Raw genomic sequence first — 16,255 nt, forward strand, 5'->3', positions numbered from 1 at the left:
CAGAAGGTTTTGGCAGTGTATTTGTAATGGTAATTTGTACATAAAGGTATAGTTATTTATTTTACCCCATTTGTATCATATCAAGGCTTTGTAAATGTTTTAAGTTCTGTTTTCCAAATTATTTTGTATTTTATTTTTATAAACTGGTTCTAAATAAAAATCATTCAGCATGCAAACAATTATTTTGGCTAGATTTGTCAGTTTATTCTGTATTTGAATTCTACCAAAAATAGTTCTGGAAATACTGTAATTCATTTTAAACGATGAAAAGTAACAAAATCTGGTTCCTAGAAAATGGATGCTGAAAAACTGCAGTGCTGATCTGTCAATGATCAGTTTTGAAATGTTGATGACTAATAAAACAGCATTTTAATAAACTTTTCTACAGTGGTGAAATAAAGATGTACATTTTCTGCTTGCTTTATTTCCCGCTATTGTATTAAAGTAATTACTACTATGTCTAGATTGTATTCAGAAAACATCCACTAAGTTCCAAGCAGTGGAGATTGTAAGTGGATTACAAATCTATGTTCAGATATGAATCAATCAAAAGCATCTGTTGGGCACAAAGACACTTTGGCTTATTGGGAGCAGCAGATTTTTTAAACAATAGGTTATTATTGCCAGCTACCATCTCTAGCTTCCTTTTTAGTTGGCTGCATTCGAAATGCTAAATGTGTTAGATTTAAGCCAGCTATTGATAATGAACCAGTACTGTTTCACATGCTGACACATAAACTCTTGTGTTAGAAAAATCTCACATTAAAGGTAAAAGTAGACTTCCCTGGCTCATTTCACTTCATCCCATGGCATGAGGAGAAGTAGGAGGGAGTGCAGATTTGGGTCCTTTATTTGCAAAAAAATTGGGCGAAATACTGGCTGAATATGTGTTTTACGGTGTTTGATGGTGTTCTTGGCTTTCTCTTTCCATCATACTAAGTGCACTGGCAAAGTTTTTTTTAAGATTACATTTAGAACAGTGAAGCCTCATTGAAGAGAATTTATCACATTTGCCTTTGTTAAATATTTGGGACTACCTATTAATTGAAGTGGCAAGCAAGTGGTGGGGAAAATTAGCAAGTAAGGGACTTCATTATATCTAAAACAGCACTGAAAAAGCAAGAACTTGGGGCTATGGGAAATGTATGCATTGAGACTTACTACTTTGCACATTAAGGGAAACTTCCCTATCTATACAGATAGGTTTTGAACATTAATTTCATTGGTTGGGGATCTAACCAATAACTTCTGGGGTTATTACCTTAAATGTGCAATTTCATACATGCGTATCCTGTCCATTGAGAGCTTCACGCAACAACTCAGCCCAATGTCTTAACAGGGCGTTAATGTGGTAATTCTGTGGTTATTATTCAGTAACTTTCATTTGCCTTTGTACACCACAGAATGTTTATGATAGTGCAAAATAAAACTGCACTTTATAAAGCAGAGTGATGTGTACAATTGAACTAGACTAAAAGCAGAAAAATATATTATGATTAGTTGCTCCAAATCAACAGGGTGTGTTGGTCAACATTGTGAGCTGTGCTGCATACCACGAAGAAAGAAGGACAGATCTGAAAGCAATCCAATGACTTTCTAGTTCATCACTATTCTCAGATATGGAACCTGGTAAAAGGTTAATTCTGGTTCACACTGCATTGTAGTTTTATAAATCTGTTTTCTGTTTTGTAAGGCATTCAACACCACCACTAAACAATTCAAACTACAACTTGAAATGATGTTAATTTCCCGTATCCCTAATATAAAGTATTTGTATATGCCATTAGAAGTCTGACATCATCAGTGACATTTAATATTGACACTGAGACAAAATGCTAAATGGACTTCCGAGAATAAAAAGAGTAAGAGGGCAATGAGTCTTTTACCTGCATTTGAAATACTTCTGAGGCATTCTGCCACTAAGCTGGAAACACTTTCACGCAGAAAGCCTCTATCATCTGCTAGCAGGGAGGCAGCTCCTAATTCAAACTGGGCATGTATTTTCAGAGATTCACTAATAGTTCTCCACCATGGCTGAGCAACTTGAGGCACATCACTGGTGGGACTCAACCTCATATCATTGATCACTAATGGCTAGGGCTGATGAGAGTTCCAGTTCAATAACATTTAGAAAGCCACATGCTGTTTATGCCTAAGCTGGGTTGTCAATGTATCCACAATGGCAGTAAAAATAATCTTGTGCTTTCAATGACCTGTGTATGTCATTAGTAATTTTTTAAAAAGTGACTTTCCTAGTCACACGTATGTCAGATTGCACACAAATGACTTGTCTAGTAAAGGTTTTTATTTTGATATGAAAAACAATTGCTATGCCATGTCCCTTTTCACTGTTTCCAGAACAAATGTAGTAAATGGTGGTCTATATCACTCAATGGTAAGCACTTCTCTATTACTTTCTATGTGACTTTTAGGTTCACACACTTCCAATTCATTTTCCTTCTGTCACGCACCCATGAATGAAACAGCCACTTCCTAATTTTAAACTAGCAATAGTTCTTTCTGTGCAAAGTGGAAACACTGAAGTTTATTGAAAGAAGCCAATGGATGTTTTACAACTTGCAGCTGCACCAAAAGAGGTGAGGACAGTGGTGTCATGTGTTCATAAGTTGCATCTATGGAAACCCTAGCAGGACTTTCAAGACATGCGGGATACTTAAGAACTGCTTTACCACTACAATCTCCCCAGTGAGTTTCTATAGTCAAATTAGGGTTTGAACTCAGGTCTCCAAAGCCCTAGTCCATCACTTCATCTATTACACCATAATACCTCCTAATGACAGTGTATCTGTTGCTTATTCCCATTGGAATAGCCTTCCCTAATACAGAACCATCCATGTTTTAATCAACTCCCAGCCAGCACAGGCATTGGCTAGGAATGACAGAAGGTGGGAGAAGACTGAAAGAAATTAGTTTCCACAGCATTGTGGCCTGCATATGTTGTTGGACTATAACTACCATAACCCCTCACTATTGGCTATGCTGACTACAATTGAAGGGAGCTGCAGTCCAACAAGATCTGGAGGCTGTTTAGCATTACATCCAAATTATGGAACAAAACTGTTTCTCCAGGATGTGTCACTTGCAGTGAGATGAGTTGTACAGATGTCTTTCGCAAGAACACAGGAGTAATCATCACATTTTCAGAGGGCAAATATTTTTTAATTATGCAGTAAAACGCAGCCTCCCAACTACTAGATACTCTGAGCAGTTTTTCCCCTCCAGGGAAGACAGAGGACCTGGGTATGAGCAACAACAAAGAGCTATCTAGGAAAACATACAAGCTCTTGGCTTGCACCTCAGTACCCTGGTTCACTCCCAGCAATACAGCAGATAAACTTCACATGCTGTGTAACAGAATTAGCAATAGGCAACTTTTTTTTTCCTTTTAAAAAAAACAATGCACAATCAAGTACTCAATTTCTTCCAAATCTTCCGTTTGGATTGCTACAAAAATAAAACAGCCTGAATAACAGATCCTGCACTAGACACAAAGTTTCTGCTACCTTTTCATACTGCTTTGTTTTAAAAGATCAAATCAATACCAGGCATATAAAGATGGATCAAATCTCTTTTGTCTTTCCAACAAGAGAGACAGCAGGGGAGGCACTATGTAAGAGGCAATTCCCAATCAGAGAAGCTGTTGGATTACTACCAGAACAACCCAGTGCACTATTGCTTTTGGGTGAACCCCATCTGGATGGCAGTGGGATTTCCTTCCATACAAACATAAATAAGACTGGTTTCTAAAAGTTGCATTTATTTGTGTTTATCCTGTACTTCAACATTTGTTTCAGTGTTTTGTTGTGTTACACCTCCCACAATGCAAGGCTTCTGCAGTCTTGCCCGTGTGTGAGGGGAGGGTCATTTTATAAATTTAGCATTATAGGAGGGCAGCCACATATATATGTTCTGTCATGATATGTTACCAGAGCAGGGTACAAACCAGCCCCATCTCAAAAGCTACAGTAGTCTTATACGTCTGCGAAACAAAAGTAATAGCACCCATTTGGATGTTCCTTCTTAATAGGTCTGTGGGGCGGCCTTGGAAATTCTGAAGGACCTGGCTCTTGTGATAGAGAGCTGGAGCTGCAGCTGCTGCTTCTACTACTACTTCCAGCCACTGGTACTCTAACCCTGTCCTCAACCAGCGGGGACCCAGGGCTGAGGTATCCTGATGTGGTCTGAGTAGTGACATTAGCAAAAGTGGTAGGGCCAGCATTGTTCTTCACATAGACATTTTTGATTGTCACTAATGTATGCGCCATGACACTGAGGCTATTGTTGAGATCTTGCATTCCTTGCTGCAGCAACCGAAGATTATGGTTGATACTATCAAAGCCAGCCTGGATAGCGTGCAGCTGGTTTTGCTGGATCTGCAATAGATCTTCTTCTGTAATTTCACTAGGGTCTGTTTGGGGCTGAGTTTTTGTTTTGGCTTTTACTTTTCCACAAGGACCTCCATTCTGTAACGCCGAAAAGGGTAGCTGTTCTTGGCTAGGAGGAACGACAGCCATGTCCTCTGAGCTCTCCTCTGGCTCCACTACCTTCACCACTATTTCTTCCTTTAGACTGATCTTCTCCGCACACGGTTGGTGGGATGGGCCAGGGTCAACTGTAAAACCTAATGAAGGGAAAAGAAGACATAAATTTTCACAACTTGAATTCAACTGCTGTCTACTAGGCTGGTATCAGAGGCACGTAAGATGCTGCCTAAACTTCTCATCAGTCTCAAAAAAGTTTCACTGAGTTTTCATCGTTTCTATATGTAATGAGAACAAAATATGAAGTTGAAAGGTTGTGTGAAGGAGAATCCTTAAAATTGTTTTAAAGCTACAGAATGAACCTGAAAAAATTCATCGTAAACAAAACCCATACATAAAAGGACAGCAAAAACATGAAAAATTATCATCAAATAAAGAGAAGGCAGTTTCAAATGTCCTTCTCTCTACCTCTATGCAGGAGAAAGAGTATGTACACAGCAAAAGATCAGAAACAAGCATATTTTGCACTAACATTTTTATCTTGAAGTTTACATTGTTAGTATATGCTGAGTCAGGTTGAGGGGATTCTGAAATCTATGTTTCTGTGCCTCTACAGTTCTGATCTCTTTTAGGAGATGCAATTCCTACTTTTGCTACAATTAGAAAGTGTGTGAAGACTTTTAGAATTGCCTTACAAAATGGTTCAGTATTTTTGATGGGTTTAACTCTTTTAGACTAAGTTGATTTTGTGGTTGCACTATTCTTTAGTGGAAAGATAGGGCAGAAACTAATAATAATGGTGGTAATTATGATATTGCAAACTGTTTATGAGGTCATGTCTTGATGATCCAAAACTTTATGAAATAAATAGTTTGCATCATGGCTTGGCTTTGTAATAATCAATGTCAATTTTCTACCTACTATAAAAAACTGAACAGCTTTTAGTTAAAAAATACTTAGATGACATATGATAACAGTAGGACAATAGGTTGAGGGATGAGGCAACATTAAAGGTGTGAAAAGGTTTTTTTTTTTTCTTTTACAGAATAAATCTTGCCTATATGGTATAGAAAGGACCCTACAGTTTGTACAGGGCAAACAGCTATCCAAATCACAAGCAACTAGTAAGCATGCTAGTACTTTTTACAATGGTCCCACAATAAAACACTACTTATTCCTGACATCTTGATGTTTCATATACACAGCTTTTTCAGTTTCCAAGACCTTTTGAGGTAAAATGGATACTTCTGCTGTGGTGGGCTGAATTGCCACTGTCTTATTTCCCACATTTATCCTCCCACCTTCCCGGTAAAATGTGGAAAAAGTCACTGAGCGCTGGAGCACATGCTTTGCACACTAAGACCGCAGGTTCAGTCCTCAGCATCTCGGAGGACGTCCGTGTGCGAAAGTCTATCTTCAACACTGAGGAGAGGTGCTGCCGGTCACTCGGATCCCAACTGGACGGACCGATGGCCTGGCTTGCTTTACCTTAAGGAACCCGTTTCAGGAGATGGGGACCTTTTTTTGCCGCCACTTGTGAAATCGCTCCATCCATAGGAGGGCTCCGCTCCAAAACTCCAAAGCTCTATGACGCGCCTCGCAACCTGAGCCCAGTCTCTGGGGGAATCTGTCACTGACCCAGTCAGAACCTGGACCAGGAGAATACCCGTGTAAAAGAACTGTGGGAAAGGAAGTACACGGAAAAAAACCCAGTTCTCTAAAGAGGAGGGAGGACAAACCACAGAGTGATCTCCCCGGAGAAGGAAACGAGCGGTTTCTCTCGCCTGGTCTGGCCACGATCCTAGAGAGGGCGAAGGGCGCCGAGTGTCTCGGGGCTGAAAGAAGCCCCACAAAGGCAAGGGGGGGGGAAGATCCGTCGTCCTCCTGCGAGAGGAAAGGGGCAGGAGAGGAGTTGGGGGTCGGGGTGGGCGAGTGGCTTTGGCTCTGCCTGTTTTCGCGAACTCACCGATCTCTGGCACAGAGGAGGCTCCGGGCAAATCCAGCGTGTCTATTCCTCCGACGATGGGCAAAGCCTCGCTGGCCGCCGGCAGCCCCGAGGGGTAAGGTCGGAGGTGGTCCAGCGGCGGCAGCGACGGCGGCGGGGGCGGCGAGATCTCCTCTCCGCTGGCCATCAGGAGGGCGAGCGTCGCCGGGTGAGGGAAGGGCCCGCCGGGGCCTTGGGTGAGGCGGCAGAGCTTGCTCCGGTCGCGGCGCTTCAGGTCCCGCCAGCGCTTCTTGAGGTCTTCCACCTCGCGGGGACAGGCGGCCACCGGGTTCACCTTGTGCCGGATCAGCTCCCAGACTTTGCGCTTCTGGCCCGGGGAGGCTCGGCCCGGCCCGGCCGCGAAGAGCACCTGCTCGTGCTTCAGCACCTGCTCGATCAGCACCTCCGTCTCCGCCTCGTTAAAATTGGCCTTGCGCCGCTTGGGCGAATCTTCCGCCATCCTGAACGCCCAACGGGGCGCCAGTCCGGCGGCCGGAGAGCCGGAAGGCTCCGTCCGCCCGTCCCGCTCGCTGAGCCGCCGCCGCCGCCGCCGCCGCCGCCGCCGCTGCGCCCCCAACGGCTCTAGGCCAAACCCCGGGCCCTGCTCGGGAAGCAAATACCGCGCATGAGAGGAAAAGACGCGCAAACTGCCGGCGCAGGCGCCCCGCTTGTTGACATGGGGAAGGGAGGGGGGAAGGGAGGAACTGCTTCCACCGCGGCTCTCCCTTTGAGCCCACCCTCTGCTCTAGCCTACGCCAATCACCTCCCGCCCAAGGGCTTCGGCCTCCCAATGGCAACCCTTGCCGGGAAGCGGTCTCCACTCCGCTGTGAGCCAGAGTGTTCTAAACCCCGCCCCTTTTTTTAGGAGACCGAGCGTTCTAGCGTCGCCTCCGTCGCGGCTTTTGCCCAAAGCGCGGCGCGCGCGGTTCTTCTTGGCCCCATGGGTTCTAACCCCGCCTTCCTGGGGGGCGGGGCCCGCGCCCTCAACTCTCCTCCTCCAACCACGTCCGGCGTTCTCTCCGTCTGGCGCCGCTCGGCCCTCCCTCCCGCTCCCCACGTGCTGCGCTCTGCCCCAGGAGTTAGACGGGAATTAGAGCCCGCCTCCTTCCTTCCCTCCCTCCCTCCCGGTCTGTCTGTCTCGAGCCCCAGGTCTTGCTGTGGGACACCCCCCCCCGCGCGCGCGAGAGTGGCGCATTCTCTCTGTTTTCTCTCTTTTTAATTTTTTTTTTTTTGCGCGCCAGCCGGGGCGGCTGCCGTCGCGAGGGGCCGGTCCTCGACGGTGTGGATGGCGGCGGTTTTGGAGCTCCTGCTGCGGGACGAGGTGGCCGCCCTTGCTGTGGTGCGGTGGCTGAAAGCAAGCCAGAGCTCCTGCCCCGCGGAGGTAAAAGACGCGCCAATGGCAAGTGTGTGTGTGTGTGTGTGTGTGTGTGTGTGTGTGTGTGTGTGTGTGTGTGTGTGTGTGTGTGTGTGTGTGTGTGTGTGTGTGTGTGTGTGTGTGTGTGTAAAAAACGCGAGTTTTCTCTTCGGGCGGGACGTTGGAAGTCGCTCCTATCCGTCAAAAGCCCTCGTCTCGGACCGGGCGGCAGGCGAGGCAGGAAAAAGTGTCCCTGCGCGCCCCCTCCTCCTCCCGGTCCTGGCGGGCTGCTCGGCGGATTCCCGGGAAAAGGGGCAGCTCTTTAGGTCTGGACGGTGCGGACTTTGGGGGACACTTGAAGGATTGGCATGTCAGGATTCGAGCCCCTCTTTCTCTCTCCGTGGCGGGTCTCTTGGCATTTGTGAAAGCCCTGCCTTCTTCCGCGCCCTGGATTCAATCCTGTCTGGGGTGCGGAGTTGGCGGAAGCAAGTTTCTACCTAAGGGGCCGATTCTTAGCGCTGGACGATTCTCAGGATACCAACCCTAACCCTCCTCCCCATTCAGCAGATGCAGGTTTTGCTGCGTGTTCGATGACGCCTTGTGCTTTACGAACCCGTTTTGGCGGATTTGCACGAGGTTACATTTGTATTTAATTTGTTTCATCGAAACCTTTTTAGGTTTTGCTTGGCCTGAAGCGCTGCCTGAGAGGGAGCCCTGACAGTACAGAATAATTGGCCACATTGTTTTGATGCTTGAGGCAAAATTTCCCACGAGTGCTTCTTCACCTTCCTTGGCAGTAAAAGTGCAGCACTTCTACCTAAGGACAGGGCTTAACACTACGTTCTTTTCCGATTTCTCTGCTGTTGCCATACTTATTTTTTTCCATCTATAAAAACTTATGCAGTGGGATGTCTTTAAAAAGAGCTGTTTACTTCATAAGTTAAGCAGAGAGAGAGAGAGAGAGAGAGAGTAGTCATCCAGGCAAGTGGAAAAGATGTATGTGTACAGGTTGGCCTATAAAGTGGGAAGGCCCTTTACATAGGTCATGGGGATCGTCTTTTGTGATGAAGATGAAAGGATATGTATTAATACACTGGTATTTGGTTGGTGATTTATCTCAAGAGCCAATGGGAATGTTGTCATTTAAAAAGTTGGTTGGGTTTGTGTCAGGCTTCTTGTATATTCATGTATACTATAAGCCTGGCAGATATTATGAAGATTCTTTTTTGGTTTTCAGCAGGTCCAGTAGTGCCAAACTAGGCTAGTGTACTGTACTTTGGTTGTTGTTTTGCTCTTGAAATAATGTTGCTAAAGAACACTAGAGGGCAATATATGTGCTTTGCTTATGATTTTCTTTTACTGAGATGTGCCACCTTAGACTTCAGTTTCTACATATACATTTTAGAAAATACATCCTACTGAATTCAATATGTCTACTGGGTAAAGAAGCTTAGAATCATGCTGAAAGTCATTACTGTAGTTTCTATGACATAAATTCAAGTTATGTGTAGATGCTAACCTCCTCTGTTGCTGGTTTTAAAGCACTACACCAGACTTCTGGAAAGCAATGCTGAATACAGGTGATTGCACAGATCAGAATCCACAGTCATGTATTTGGACTGTGTTTAGTTTGAACTATTTATATGAAGCAAAGAGACACAGTCCTTGGGCTTGTTTTGGGGGAAGCTGAATCAGTGGGTTGGATCTCATGTCTTTTCTGTTGGAAGGAGCATTCTTTGAGCTGAATTCTTCTATCACGAAACAGGAAAACTATTCTAGAGTATTGGCCACTTTTCTGGAGAAGATTTTTGGGTGGCATAGGGAGCCGCTCAGGAAAAGAGGAATTAGCAGAAGTCAGGTGCCATGTTGATTAGTTACTAATATTTTTTTTTTGTTCACAGTCTTCAGTTGAAAAGGTTGAATTCTGTTTCTTTTCTTTTTTTAAAATTATATCTCTTGACAGCCTTTTGCCCACAGGTTCTTATTTGCAGAGGATTACAGTAACCTTATAATAACGTCTGTAGCAGTGAAGAAAAATGTAAAACTTCTGTACATGTGCTCATCATATATGGTGATCTGGTCTATAATAAATAATACTGTATATAAAATGTAACTAACAGAGTGTGCACACAGCAGTATTGATAAAAAACCACTTCTAGAGGAAGACTTGTTATTCTTCCTTATGTGCTTTTTTGCCAGAAGTTGATAGTAAATAATCACTTGGTCATTGTTAAAAACATTAAATAACATTTACTGTTTAAATCATATGTAGAATGCAATAAGACTCATAGTGCTTAGAAATATTGGTATTTGCTATACATGTACTTGTTTTAATTATTTTATTATATCATCATTAAAACTTGGCAGATCTGGTTTCTCTAATGAACAACTAACTCTCACAACCTAAAACTATCGTACATTTAGCCCTACCTGGCCCTGTCAACTACTATCAGCCACATATTTGTCACTACCAAATGTTATGGCCCTATCTGAGACAACTAAATCCTACTGCCTTGTTTCCCTGAAAATAAAACCTAACCTGAAAATAAGCCCTAGTATGGTTTTTCAGGATGCTCATAATACAAACCCTATGCCAAAAATATGCCCTAGTTAAGTGAAACCCCGCCCTCCACCATTGTGCAGCAATCAGAAGAAGATGACTGTAATTTGAATAAATGTAGACTGTTGTACATGAAAAGAATAAAACTTCACCTGAAAATAAGCCCTAATGCATTTTTAGAGCAAAAATTAATATAAGACCCTGTCTTATTTTCGGGGAAACACGGTGCATATCTGCTTTATATATCTGTCTGGTGAATGCCAGACACTTTGTGGTTGGTCAGAATGCTTCACTATGCAAAGATGACACTAGTTTTTCCCATGCAAACAGATTTACACACACACGTGCACGTGTGTGCACACATACAAACACACACAGAATGTTCTACAATTGCTATACGAACAATGAACAACTTCCCTAATGCAGAAGAGGAAAGGATGATGGTTGGAAAGACTGGTGCCTCCATGGTTTGCTAGGATACTGACTCATATCTGAATTTTTATGCAGTACTGTAATGCCTTTGTTTAATTATTTGTTGGATCTGTCTTTCCTTCAGTGACCTCAAGGCAGCATACATGCTTCTCCTTCTCTCAACTTTAGGAAGTAAATAGACCAAGGTCGCTGAGGGAATTGCATGTTTAAATGTGGACTTGAACCTGTTAGATCTAAATCCATTTTTGTAATCATTGCACCACATTCAATCTAATAATTCTGGAAAATAGTTTATTTAGAAAAATGTTTGCCTCAGACAAGTTCTTCATGTTAGGGCTGGTCCACTGCTAGAGCAGAACTTGTACTCTTCTACTTTTCTTAAACATCACTTTTTGGGAGAATAAATTCATTCAGGTATATGTACAGTTTCAGTGTATGTTAGTTCACTTGCAAAGAGTGTAGGATTTTGTCCTGTCATCAAAGTAGCATGTGTGGTCCAACATTTTCAAAATGCACCAGGTTTGAATAAAGCACAATGACTACTTTTGACACTCATATTGTGGGGAGAGGGGAAGTAGCTTGCCATATTTCCTTTTCTCCCCCAGTTAAAATGGACACTTATTATGCTATATTGTAATATTAAGGTGTTTTTGTGTATCATGGTTTTCATCCAAGCAATTTATTGTTGCTATACCCTTGAGGTGGTTAAGTGCACTTAGTCAGGTGAGAGAAAGTAAAGTTTGGTGTTTTAATAAACAGCTGTGAATGGTTGCTTATTGGGGTTAGATAATTTTCATTAGACTCTCATTTCAAATTCACTTATTTTGTGGCAGATTAGGATAGCCAGCTGTTGAGGGTATGTGGGCCAAAGCCATAGCAGGCCTCAAGATCCAGCATGGGCCACAACAGGCCTAAAAATGTGAGAAATGTATTTCTGGTTTGTAAAATTTTGTTTCTAATTTGACTGTTTGTTTTGCAGTGGGAACAGAAGATGGCTCTTTTCCACCCCCATTTTGTCCAGGCCATGGGGAGGGAGATTCATCAGCCTCAGGGGACTTAAAAAAAGATGCTGGCGTCATGTATCCAGCTCTGAGCCACTCTTTGCCCATTTTGCAATGCATGTTTATAACTGGCTGCCTTGAGTAGCCTCATTGTAAAAAGAAATGGAACAGAGTTCATGTATATACCGCTAGATTGAAAAAAAGAACCATGCCTATTTTGTTTTTCTCCTTTTTTTATAGGAAGGCCAGACCCACCCCAAGTTCGCTTTCCTTACTTCGTTTCAAAAAGACTTTGTGCCTTTTTTGCTCAATTACTTGAGGGAACAAACCAGTCGGATATTGACCAATGGACCATCTACTCCTGCTAAAACGCCAAATGCCAAGCTTCGTGGGGGTGCTGCTAGCTCTCAGAATCAAAGGGGAGGATCTCAGAGAAGGCCTTCTAGTACAGTGGGATTTGGCAACAGTCGAGGGCAGCTTTTTTGTGATACATCACCTTCCGATGTCTGTACCCCAAATAACGTTGAATCACGTGGATCTTTTATCTTAAATGGGTCAAGTTTTTTGACTTCTTCTAGTGACTTCCTAAATGTGAATAATAGCACCAGCCCAAATTGCAGTTCAAGCCCCAGTTTTTCTCGCAATGAAAGACGATCTGCTCAGAAAACAAGTCTGGGAAGTTATTTTTTGGCTGCCCCAGTGAGGCGAGTCAGAAGAAAAGGTAACAGTTCTGCAGGTGGTTCTGGCCAGCCATTGGCCCAAGATCTGGGAAGAAGCATGAATGACGAAGTGAAGTGTGGTAGTCCCTCAGTGGAGTCATCCAGACAGAAGAAACAGAATGAAGCAACTTCTGTCTTTTCCATTTCACCACCTGATCAGCTTAATCTAAATGACTTGGAGGAGTTTCCACCTATGAGTGCTGCTGGAGTGACAAAGTAAGTCTCAAGGGGAAGATGTCTTAGTAGTCTTTGTAGCTCAAATCTAAGAGTAGTTTTGTAGCTTGGTGGAAGGTACAGCCATAACTCAATAGCAGAGTATTCATTTTGTACTGGGAAGATCTGTAGTTCAATCTCAACATCTCTAAGTAGAGATTTGAAGATTCTTTTACGAACTCCTAGAGAGAGGCTGCCAGTCAGTGTCAGCAATATAAGCTAGATGGACCAGTAATATAAGCCAGTAGAAGATGGGTACCTGTGACTCCAATTAAATGTCAACAAGTGAAGGGGCAAGTAAAACAACTGAAATCTGTGATTGAAATCTGAGCCCATGCCATAGGCTCCTTAGGGATGGAGCTGGAGCTGACTAGTAAGATATGCCACCTTCCCCCTGCCAAACTTCTACTATGGTGCTAAGGTCTGAAATGTGCCTTCTCCCTTCTGGTCTCCTGCTTGCCTATCAGCTTCATCCACTCCCAACTGCAAGCATGTTTAAATGGCATTCTGTTCCCCTCCTTAACCTTCAAGCTCTTAAGCTTTGCTCCAAGTGAGAACTGCTTGATTTATGCTTATTCTCGAATCAGATTTTGTGATAGCGTGTTTTGTCAGACAGTAGCTAGAGGAGGTTCAGAGGGTGACTTGTATAATTTTTGAGCTAGAGTGGTCTTAATCGACTAGATAGGCGGGATATAAATAGAATAAATAAATAAATGATTAGCAGAAATATTTCTTAGTAAGTTCTATATTTCAACTTGTCTTTTTTTCTCATTACAGTAGTCAGTGTATTCAGATGGTGTCCAGAATGCATAAGTGTGGAATGGTAACTGGCTGTTGGGGTTTCTTTCCCTCAGTCTGCTTTTATTTTTCATTTCAGCAAAACCAAACCATCAAGAAGAATCAATCCTACTCCAGTGAGTACTGAACGAACCCTCTCCAAGCCCAAGATGTGTTTCACTTCCACACCTGTTGGCAAATCTCACGCTCTTCACTTTCAGTCTGGAACCAGTCCTGAGGCCCTTGATTCCTCTCAGGAAGTCAACCTGATTTCCTCTTCTGGAAGCCTTCAGGAAGAAAGAGAGATGTTGAAGAAAGAACGGTACTTTACAAAATTTGAGGATGAGGTGTTCAGGGGCTGGAAGGATCTACCAATGCTGCTGGATTGTTGTTTGAGTTGTTGCTTTGTAGAAGCAGACCTGAATGTTTCTTAGGGGATTTGGGGTAAACCTGAACTTCTAAAATGCTCAAAATGTGAATAATTTTGAATTCCCCCCTCTCTCTCTTTCTCTCTCTGTGTGTGTGTGTGTGTGTGTGTGAGAGAGAGAGAGAGAGAGAGAGAGAGAGAGAAAGTGTCCACTGAAAGAATCTATAATTTCAAAGCCACATCTTAAAGCCAAAAGGCTTTTCTTGGTATCACCTGCAAAAGTGACCTACTTTGAGTGACCTTGACCTTGAAAATAACTGTGTTAAATACCTGTGTCAGTATTATAGTTTGTCCAGTCATATTGAACTAACTGTAACATGCTACAAGTACATTAAAAAATTGTTTTAAAGGGCACCTTTTTTCTAGAGGATGTGGTGTTTCTCCAAAGAAATTGTTCTTTGTTTGCTTAATATATATTTGAAAGAGAACCATTGGTCAGTATGGAGAAATAAAGGGTCTTATGGAGTTTGTTTGTTTGTTTGTTTTTTGGTGTTGCCATTCCTATTTTGTAATCACTCTTAGTTTGAATTGCAGGTCCAAATTATTGCATCAGACATCTACCCTGGCAGGATTATCTTCAGATTCTGGTTCATCTGCTAAATCTCCTATTGGATTGAATGGGAGTCTCCTGACAGAAAACCAGTTGGTAACCTCTGCAGATGTCAGCAAAGTTTCTTGCAGGAAACAGCTGCAACAGCTGGCTCAGCTTTATTCACTTTGCATATCAGGTAAAAGATGACAGTATAGTATATATTTTAGGGTCATGTTGATCAGAGATGATGCTAAGAATATTAACTGATATAAATGACCTCAAACAAAATGCCTTGGAAAAACAAAATTTTTCAACTATTCATGCAACCCTCCTCATAAAAGCTGAAGGAAAGAAAAATGTAGACTAGGTTCTTGAACAATAACAGGAATTCAGCATGCTGTGCCAACAGAATCCAGATTCTGGGGTTTCATTTTTCTCTCTTCCTCCTGTTTCCTTTTCTCTGTTCTCCCTTTTTCCACTGTGCCCATTGGGCTTCTAGAAGAAGAGATTGTTCTTTGCAAATTTCTGGAAAGGTTGCTTTCAAGGAACAATATGAACTATGGTTGAGAGACATATAGGTAGCTCCTGATGTGATTCCTAGCAGTGAGCCTTGGTGTGTTGAAGATAGAGAAAGGAAAAAGATAAATAAGTTCCCTTTCTTTTTAAAAAAGACATGCAGTGTCTGTGCTGATGAAGCAAAACATCTTAGTCAACTCTTTAAGTTAAAAATGTTTGCCTTTAAAAATCTATTTTATATAATTTCTTACTTGCAGGTAATAAGGCTTCGAATTTGGGAGAGAATTAGAATTTTTACAAATAAACAAATCAAATATATTTTTGAATGAGTCATTGTGTTTCTTTGCTATCCTTGCAGAAAACCTGGTGCCAAATATCTTTCTGGAGTTTTTCTTTGTATTGCAACTGCTAACAGCCAAGGGAACTTCTTCTGTGGAAGATGAGGGGAGTAACCCGGATGTTACTGAAGAGTATAAAGGTCAGAAGTTGTGTTAGATATGGACCTTTGTTTTTAATATATGATATAGACTGTAACAGAAGATAAACAAAGCTTGGTGTATTTTAAAAGCTTGCCCTTCAGGTACAATAGATCAGTGGTTCTTAACCTTTGTTACTCAGATGCTTTTGAACTGTAACTCCCAGAAACCCCAGTCAGGACAGCTGGTGGTGAAGGCTTCTGGGAGTTGCAGTCCAAAACTCCTGAATAACCCAAGGTAAAGAACCAGTGCAATAGATCACCCCTCCATTTTTATATAAGATAAGGCAGTGACTAGTAACATGTGACTTCATTTGAATGACTGAATTCTAGTTTAATAAACTAGAGTGTGCACCAGTTTGTGCATTTGTGAGTGAAGTAATAAGTCAGGAAAGTATAGTTATCCATAATTTCCATTCGTATCCAAACAAGGAAGACACACTTAACAGCTTCCAAATAAGCCTAGATTCAGAAGCCAGTTTTAAAACTTTACTTGGTATTTATTGCCTTGTTCGGAAGTCATTAAACATATGGTAGTTTTGGCATATTGAGATGCTTTGGATGACTGTGGCTTTCTAGATATTCTAAAAGAGATACAGAGAGGCTGCATTTCAACTTTCGTAGCCATGGTCTGAGCAGGGCTATTAGAAAGTGGCAAATTTTAAAACACTTACAAATCAAAATTTCATTTTGGTATCCTTACAGAATACTATACATCTGGAATAGAGGTGGGGGTATTCGTATACGAATATGAATATCCCCC

At 42.4% G+C, this 16,255-nt stretch overlaps 2 protein-coding genes across 2 annotated transcripts in view; one reads left to right on the plus strand and one right to left on the minus strand.

Moving 5' to 3' along the window:
• Positions 1–3,158: 3,158 nt before the first annotated feature.
• LOC110079039 (uncharacterized) lies at positions 3,159–7,207 on the minus strand. The gene is made up of 2 exons (XM_020793786.3): positions 6,469–7,207; positions 3,159–4,642 (listed from the first exon to the last, which is right to left on the minus strand). The coding sequence occupies exons 1-2, from the start codon at positions 6,944–6,946 to the stop codon at positions 3,993–3,995; spliced, it is 1,128 nt and encodes a 375-aa protein (XP_020649445.3). The 5' UTR covers positions 6,947–7,207; the 3' UTR covers positions 3,159–3,992.
• Positions 7,208–7,633: 426 nt separating this feature from the next.
• CDAN1 (codanin 1) overlaps positions 7,634–16,255 on the plus strand; it is a 48,433-nt gene continuing 39,811 nt past the window's right edge. Inside the window, exons 1-5 of the mRNA XM_020793686.3 lie at positions 7,634–7,867; positions 12,074–12,768; positions 13,643–13,864; positions 14,504–14,697; positions 15,376–15,495. Of these exons, the coding sequence (XP_020649345.3) occupies positions 7,772–7,867; positions 12,074–12,768; positions 13,643–13,864; positions 14,504–14,697; positions 15,376–15,495 (1,327 nt within the window). The 5' untranslated portion in view covers positions 7,634–7,771. The remainder of the gene's footprint in view (positions 7,868–12,073; positions 12,769–13,642; positions 13,865–14,503; positions 14,698–15,375; positions 15,496–16,255) is intronic.

Source organism: Pogona vitticeps, chromosome 1, assembly GCF_051106095.1.
Source record: "Pogona vitticeps strain Pit_001003342236 chromosome 1, PviZW2.1, whole genome shotgun sequence".
NCBI lineage: Eukaryota > Metazoa > Chordata > Lepidosauria > Squamata > Agamidae > Pogona > Pogona vitticeps.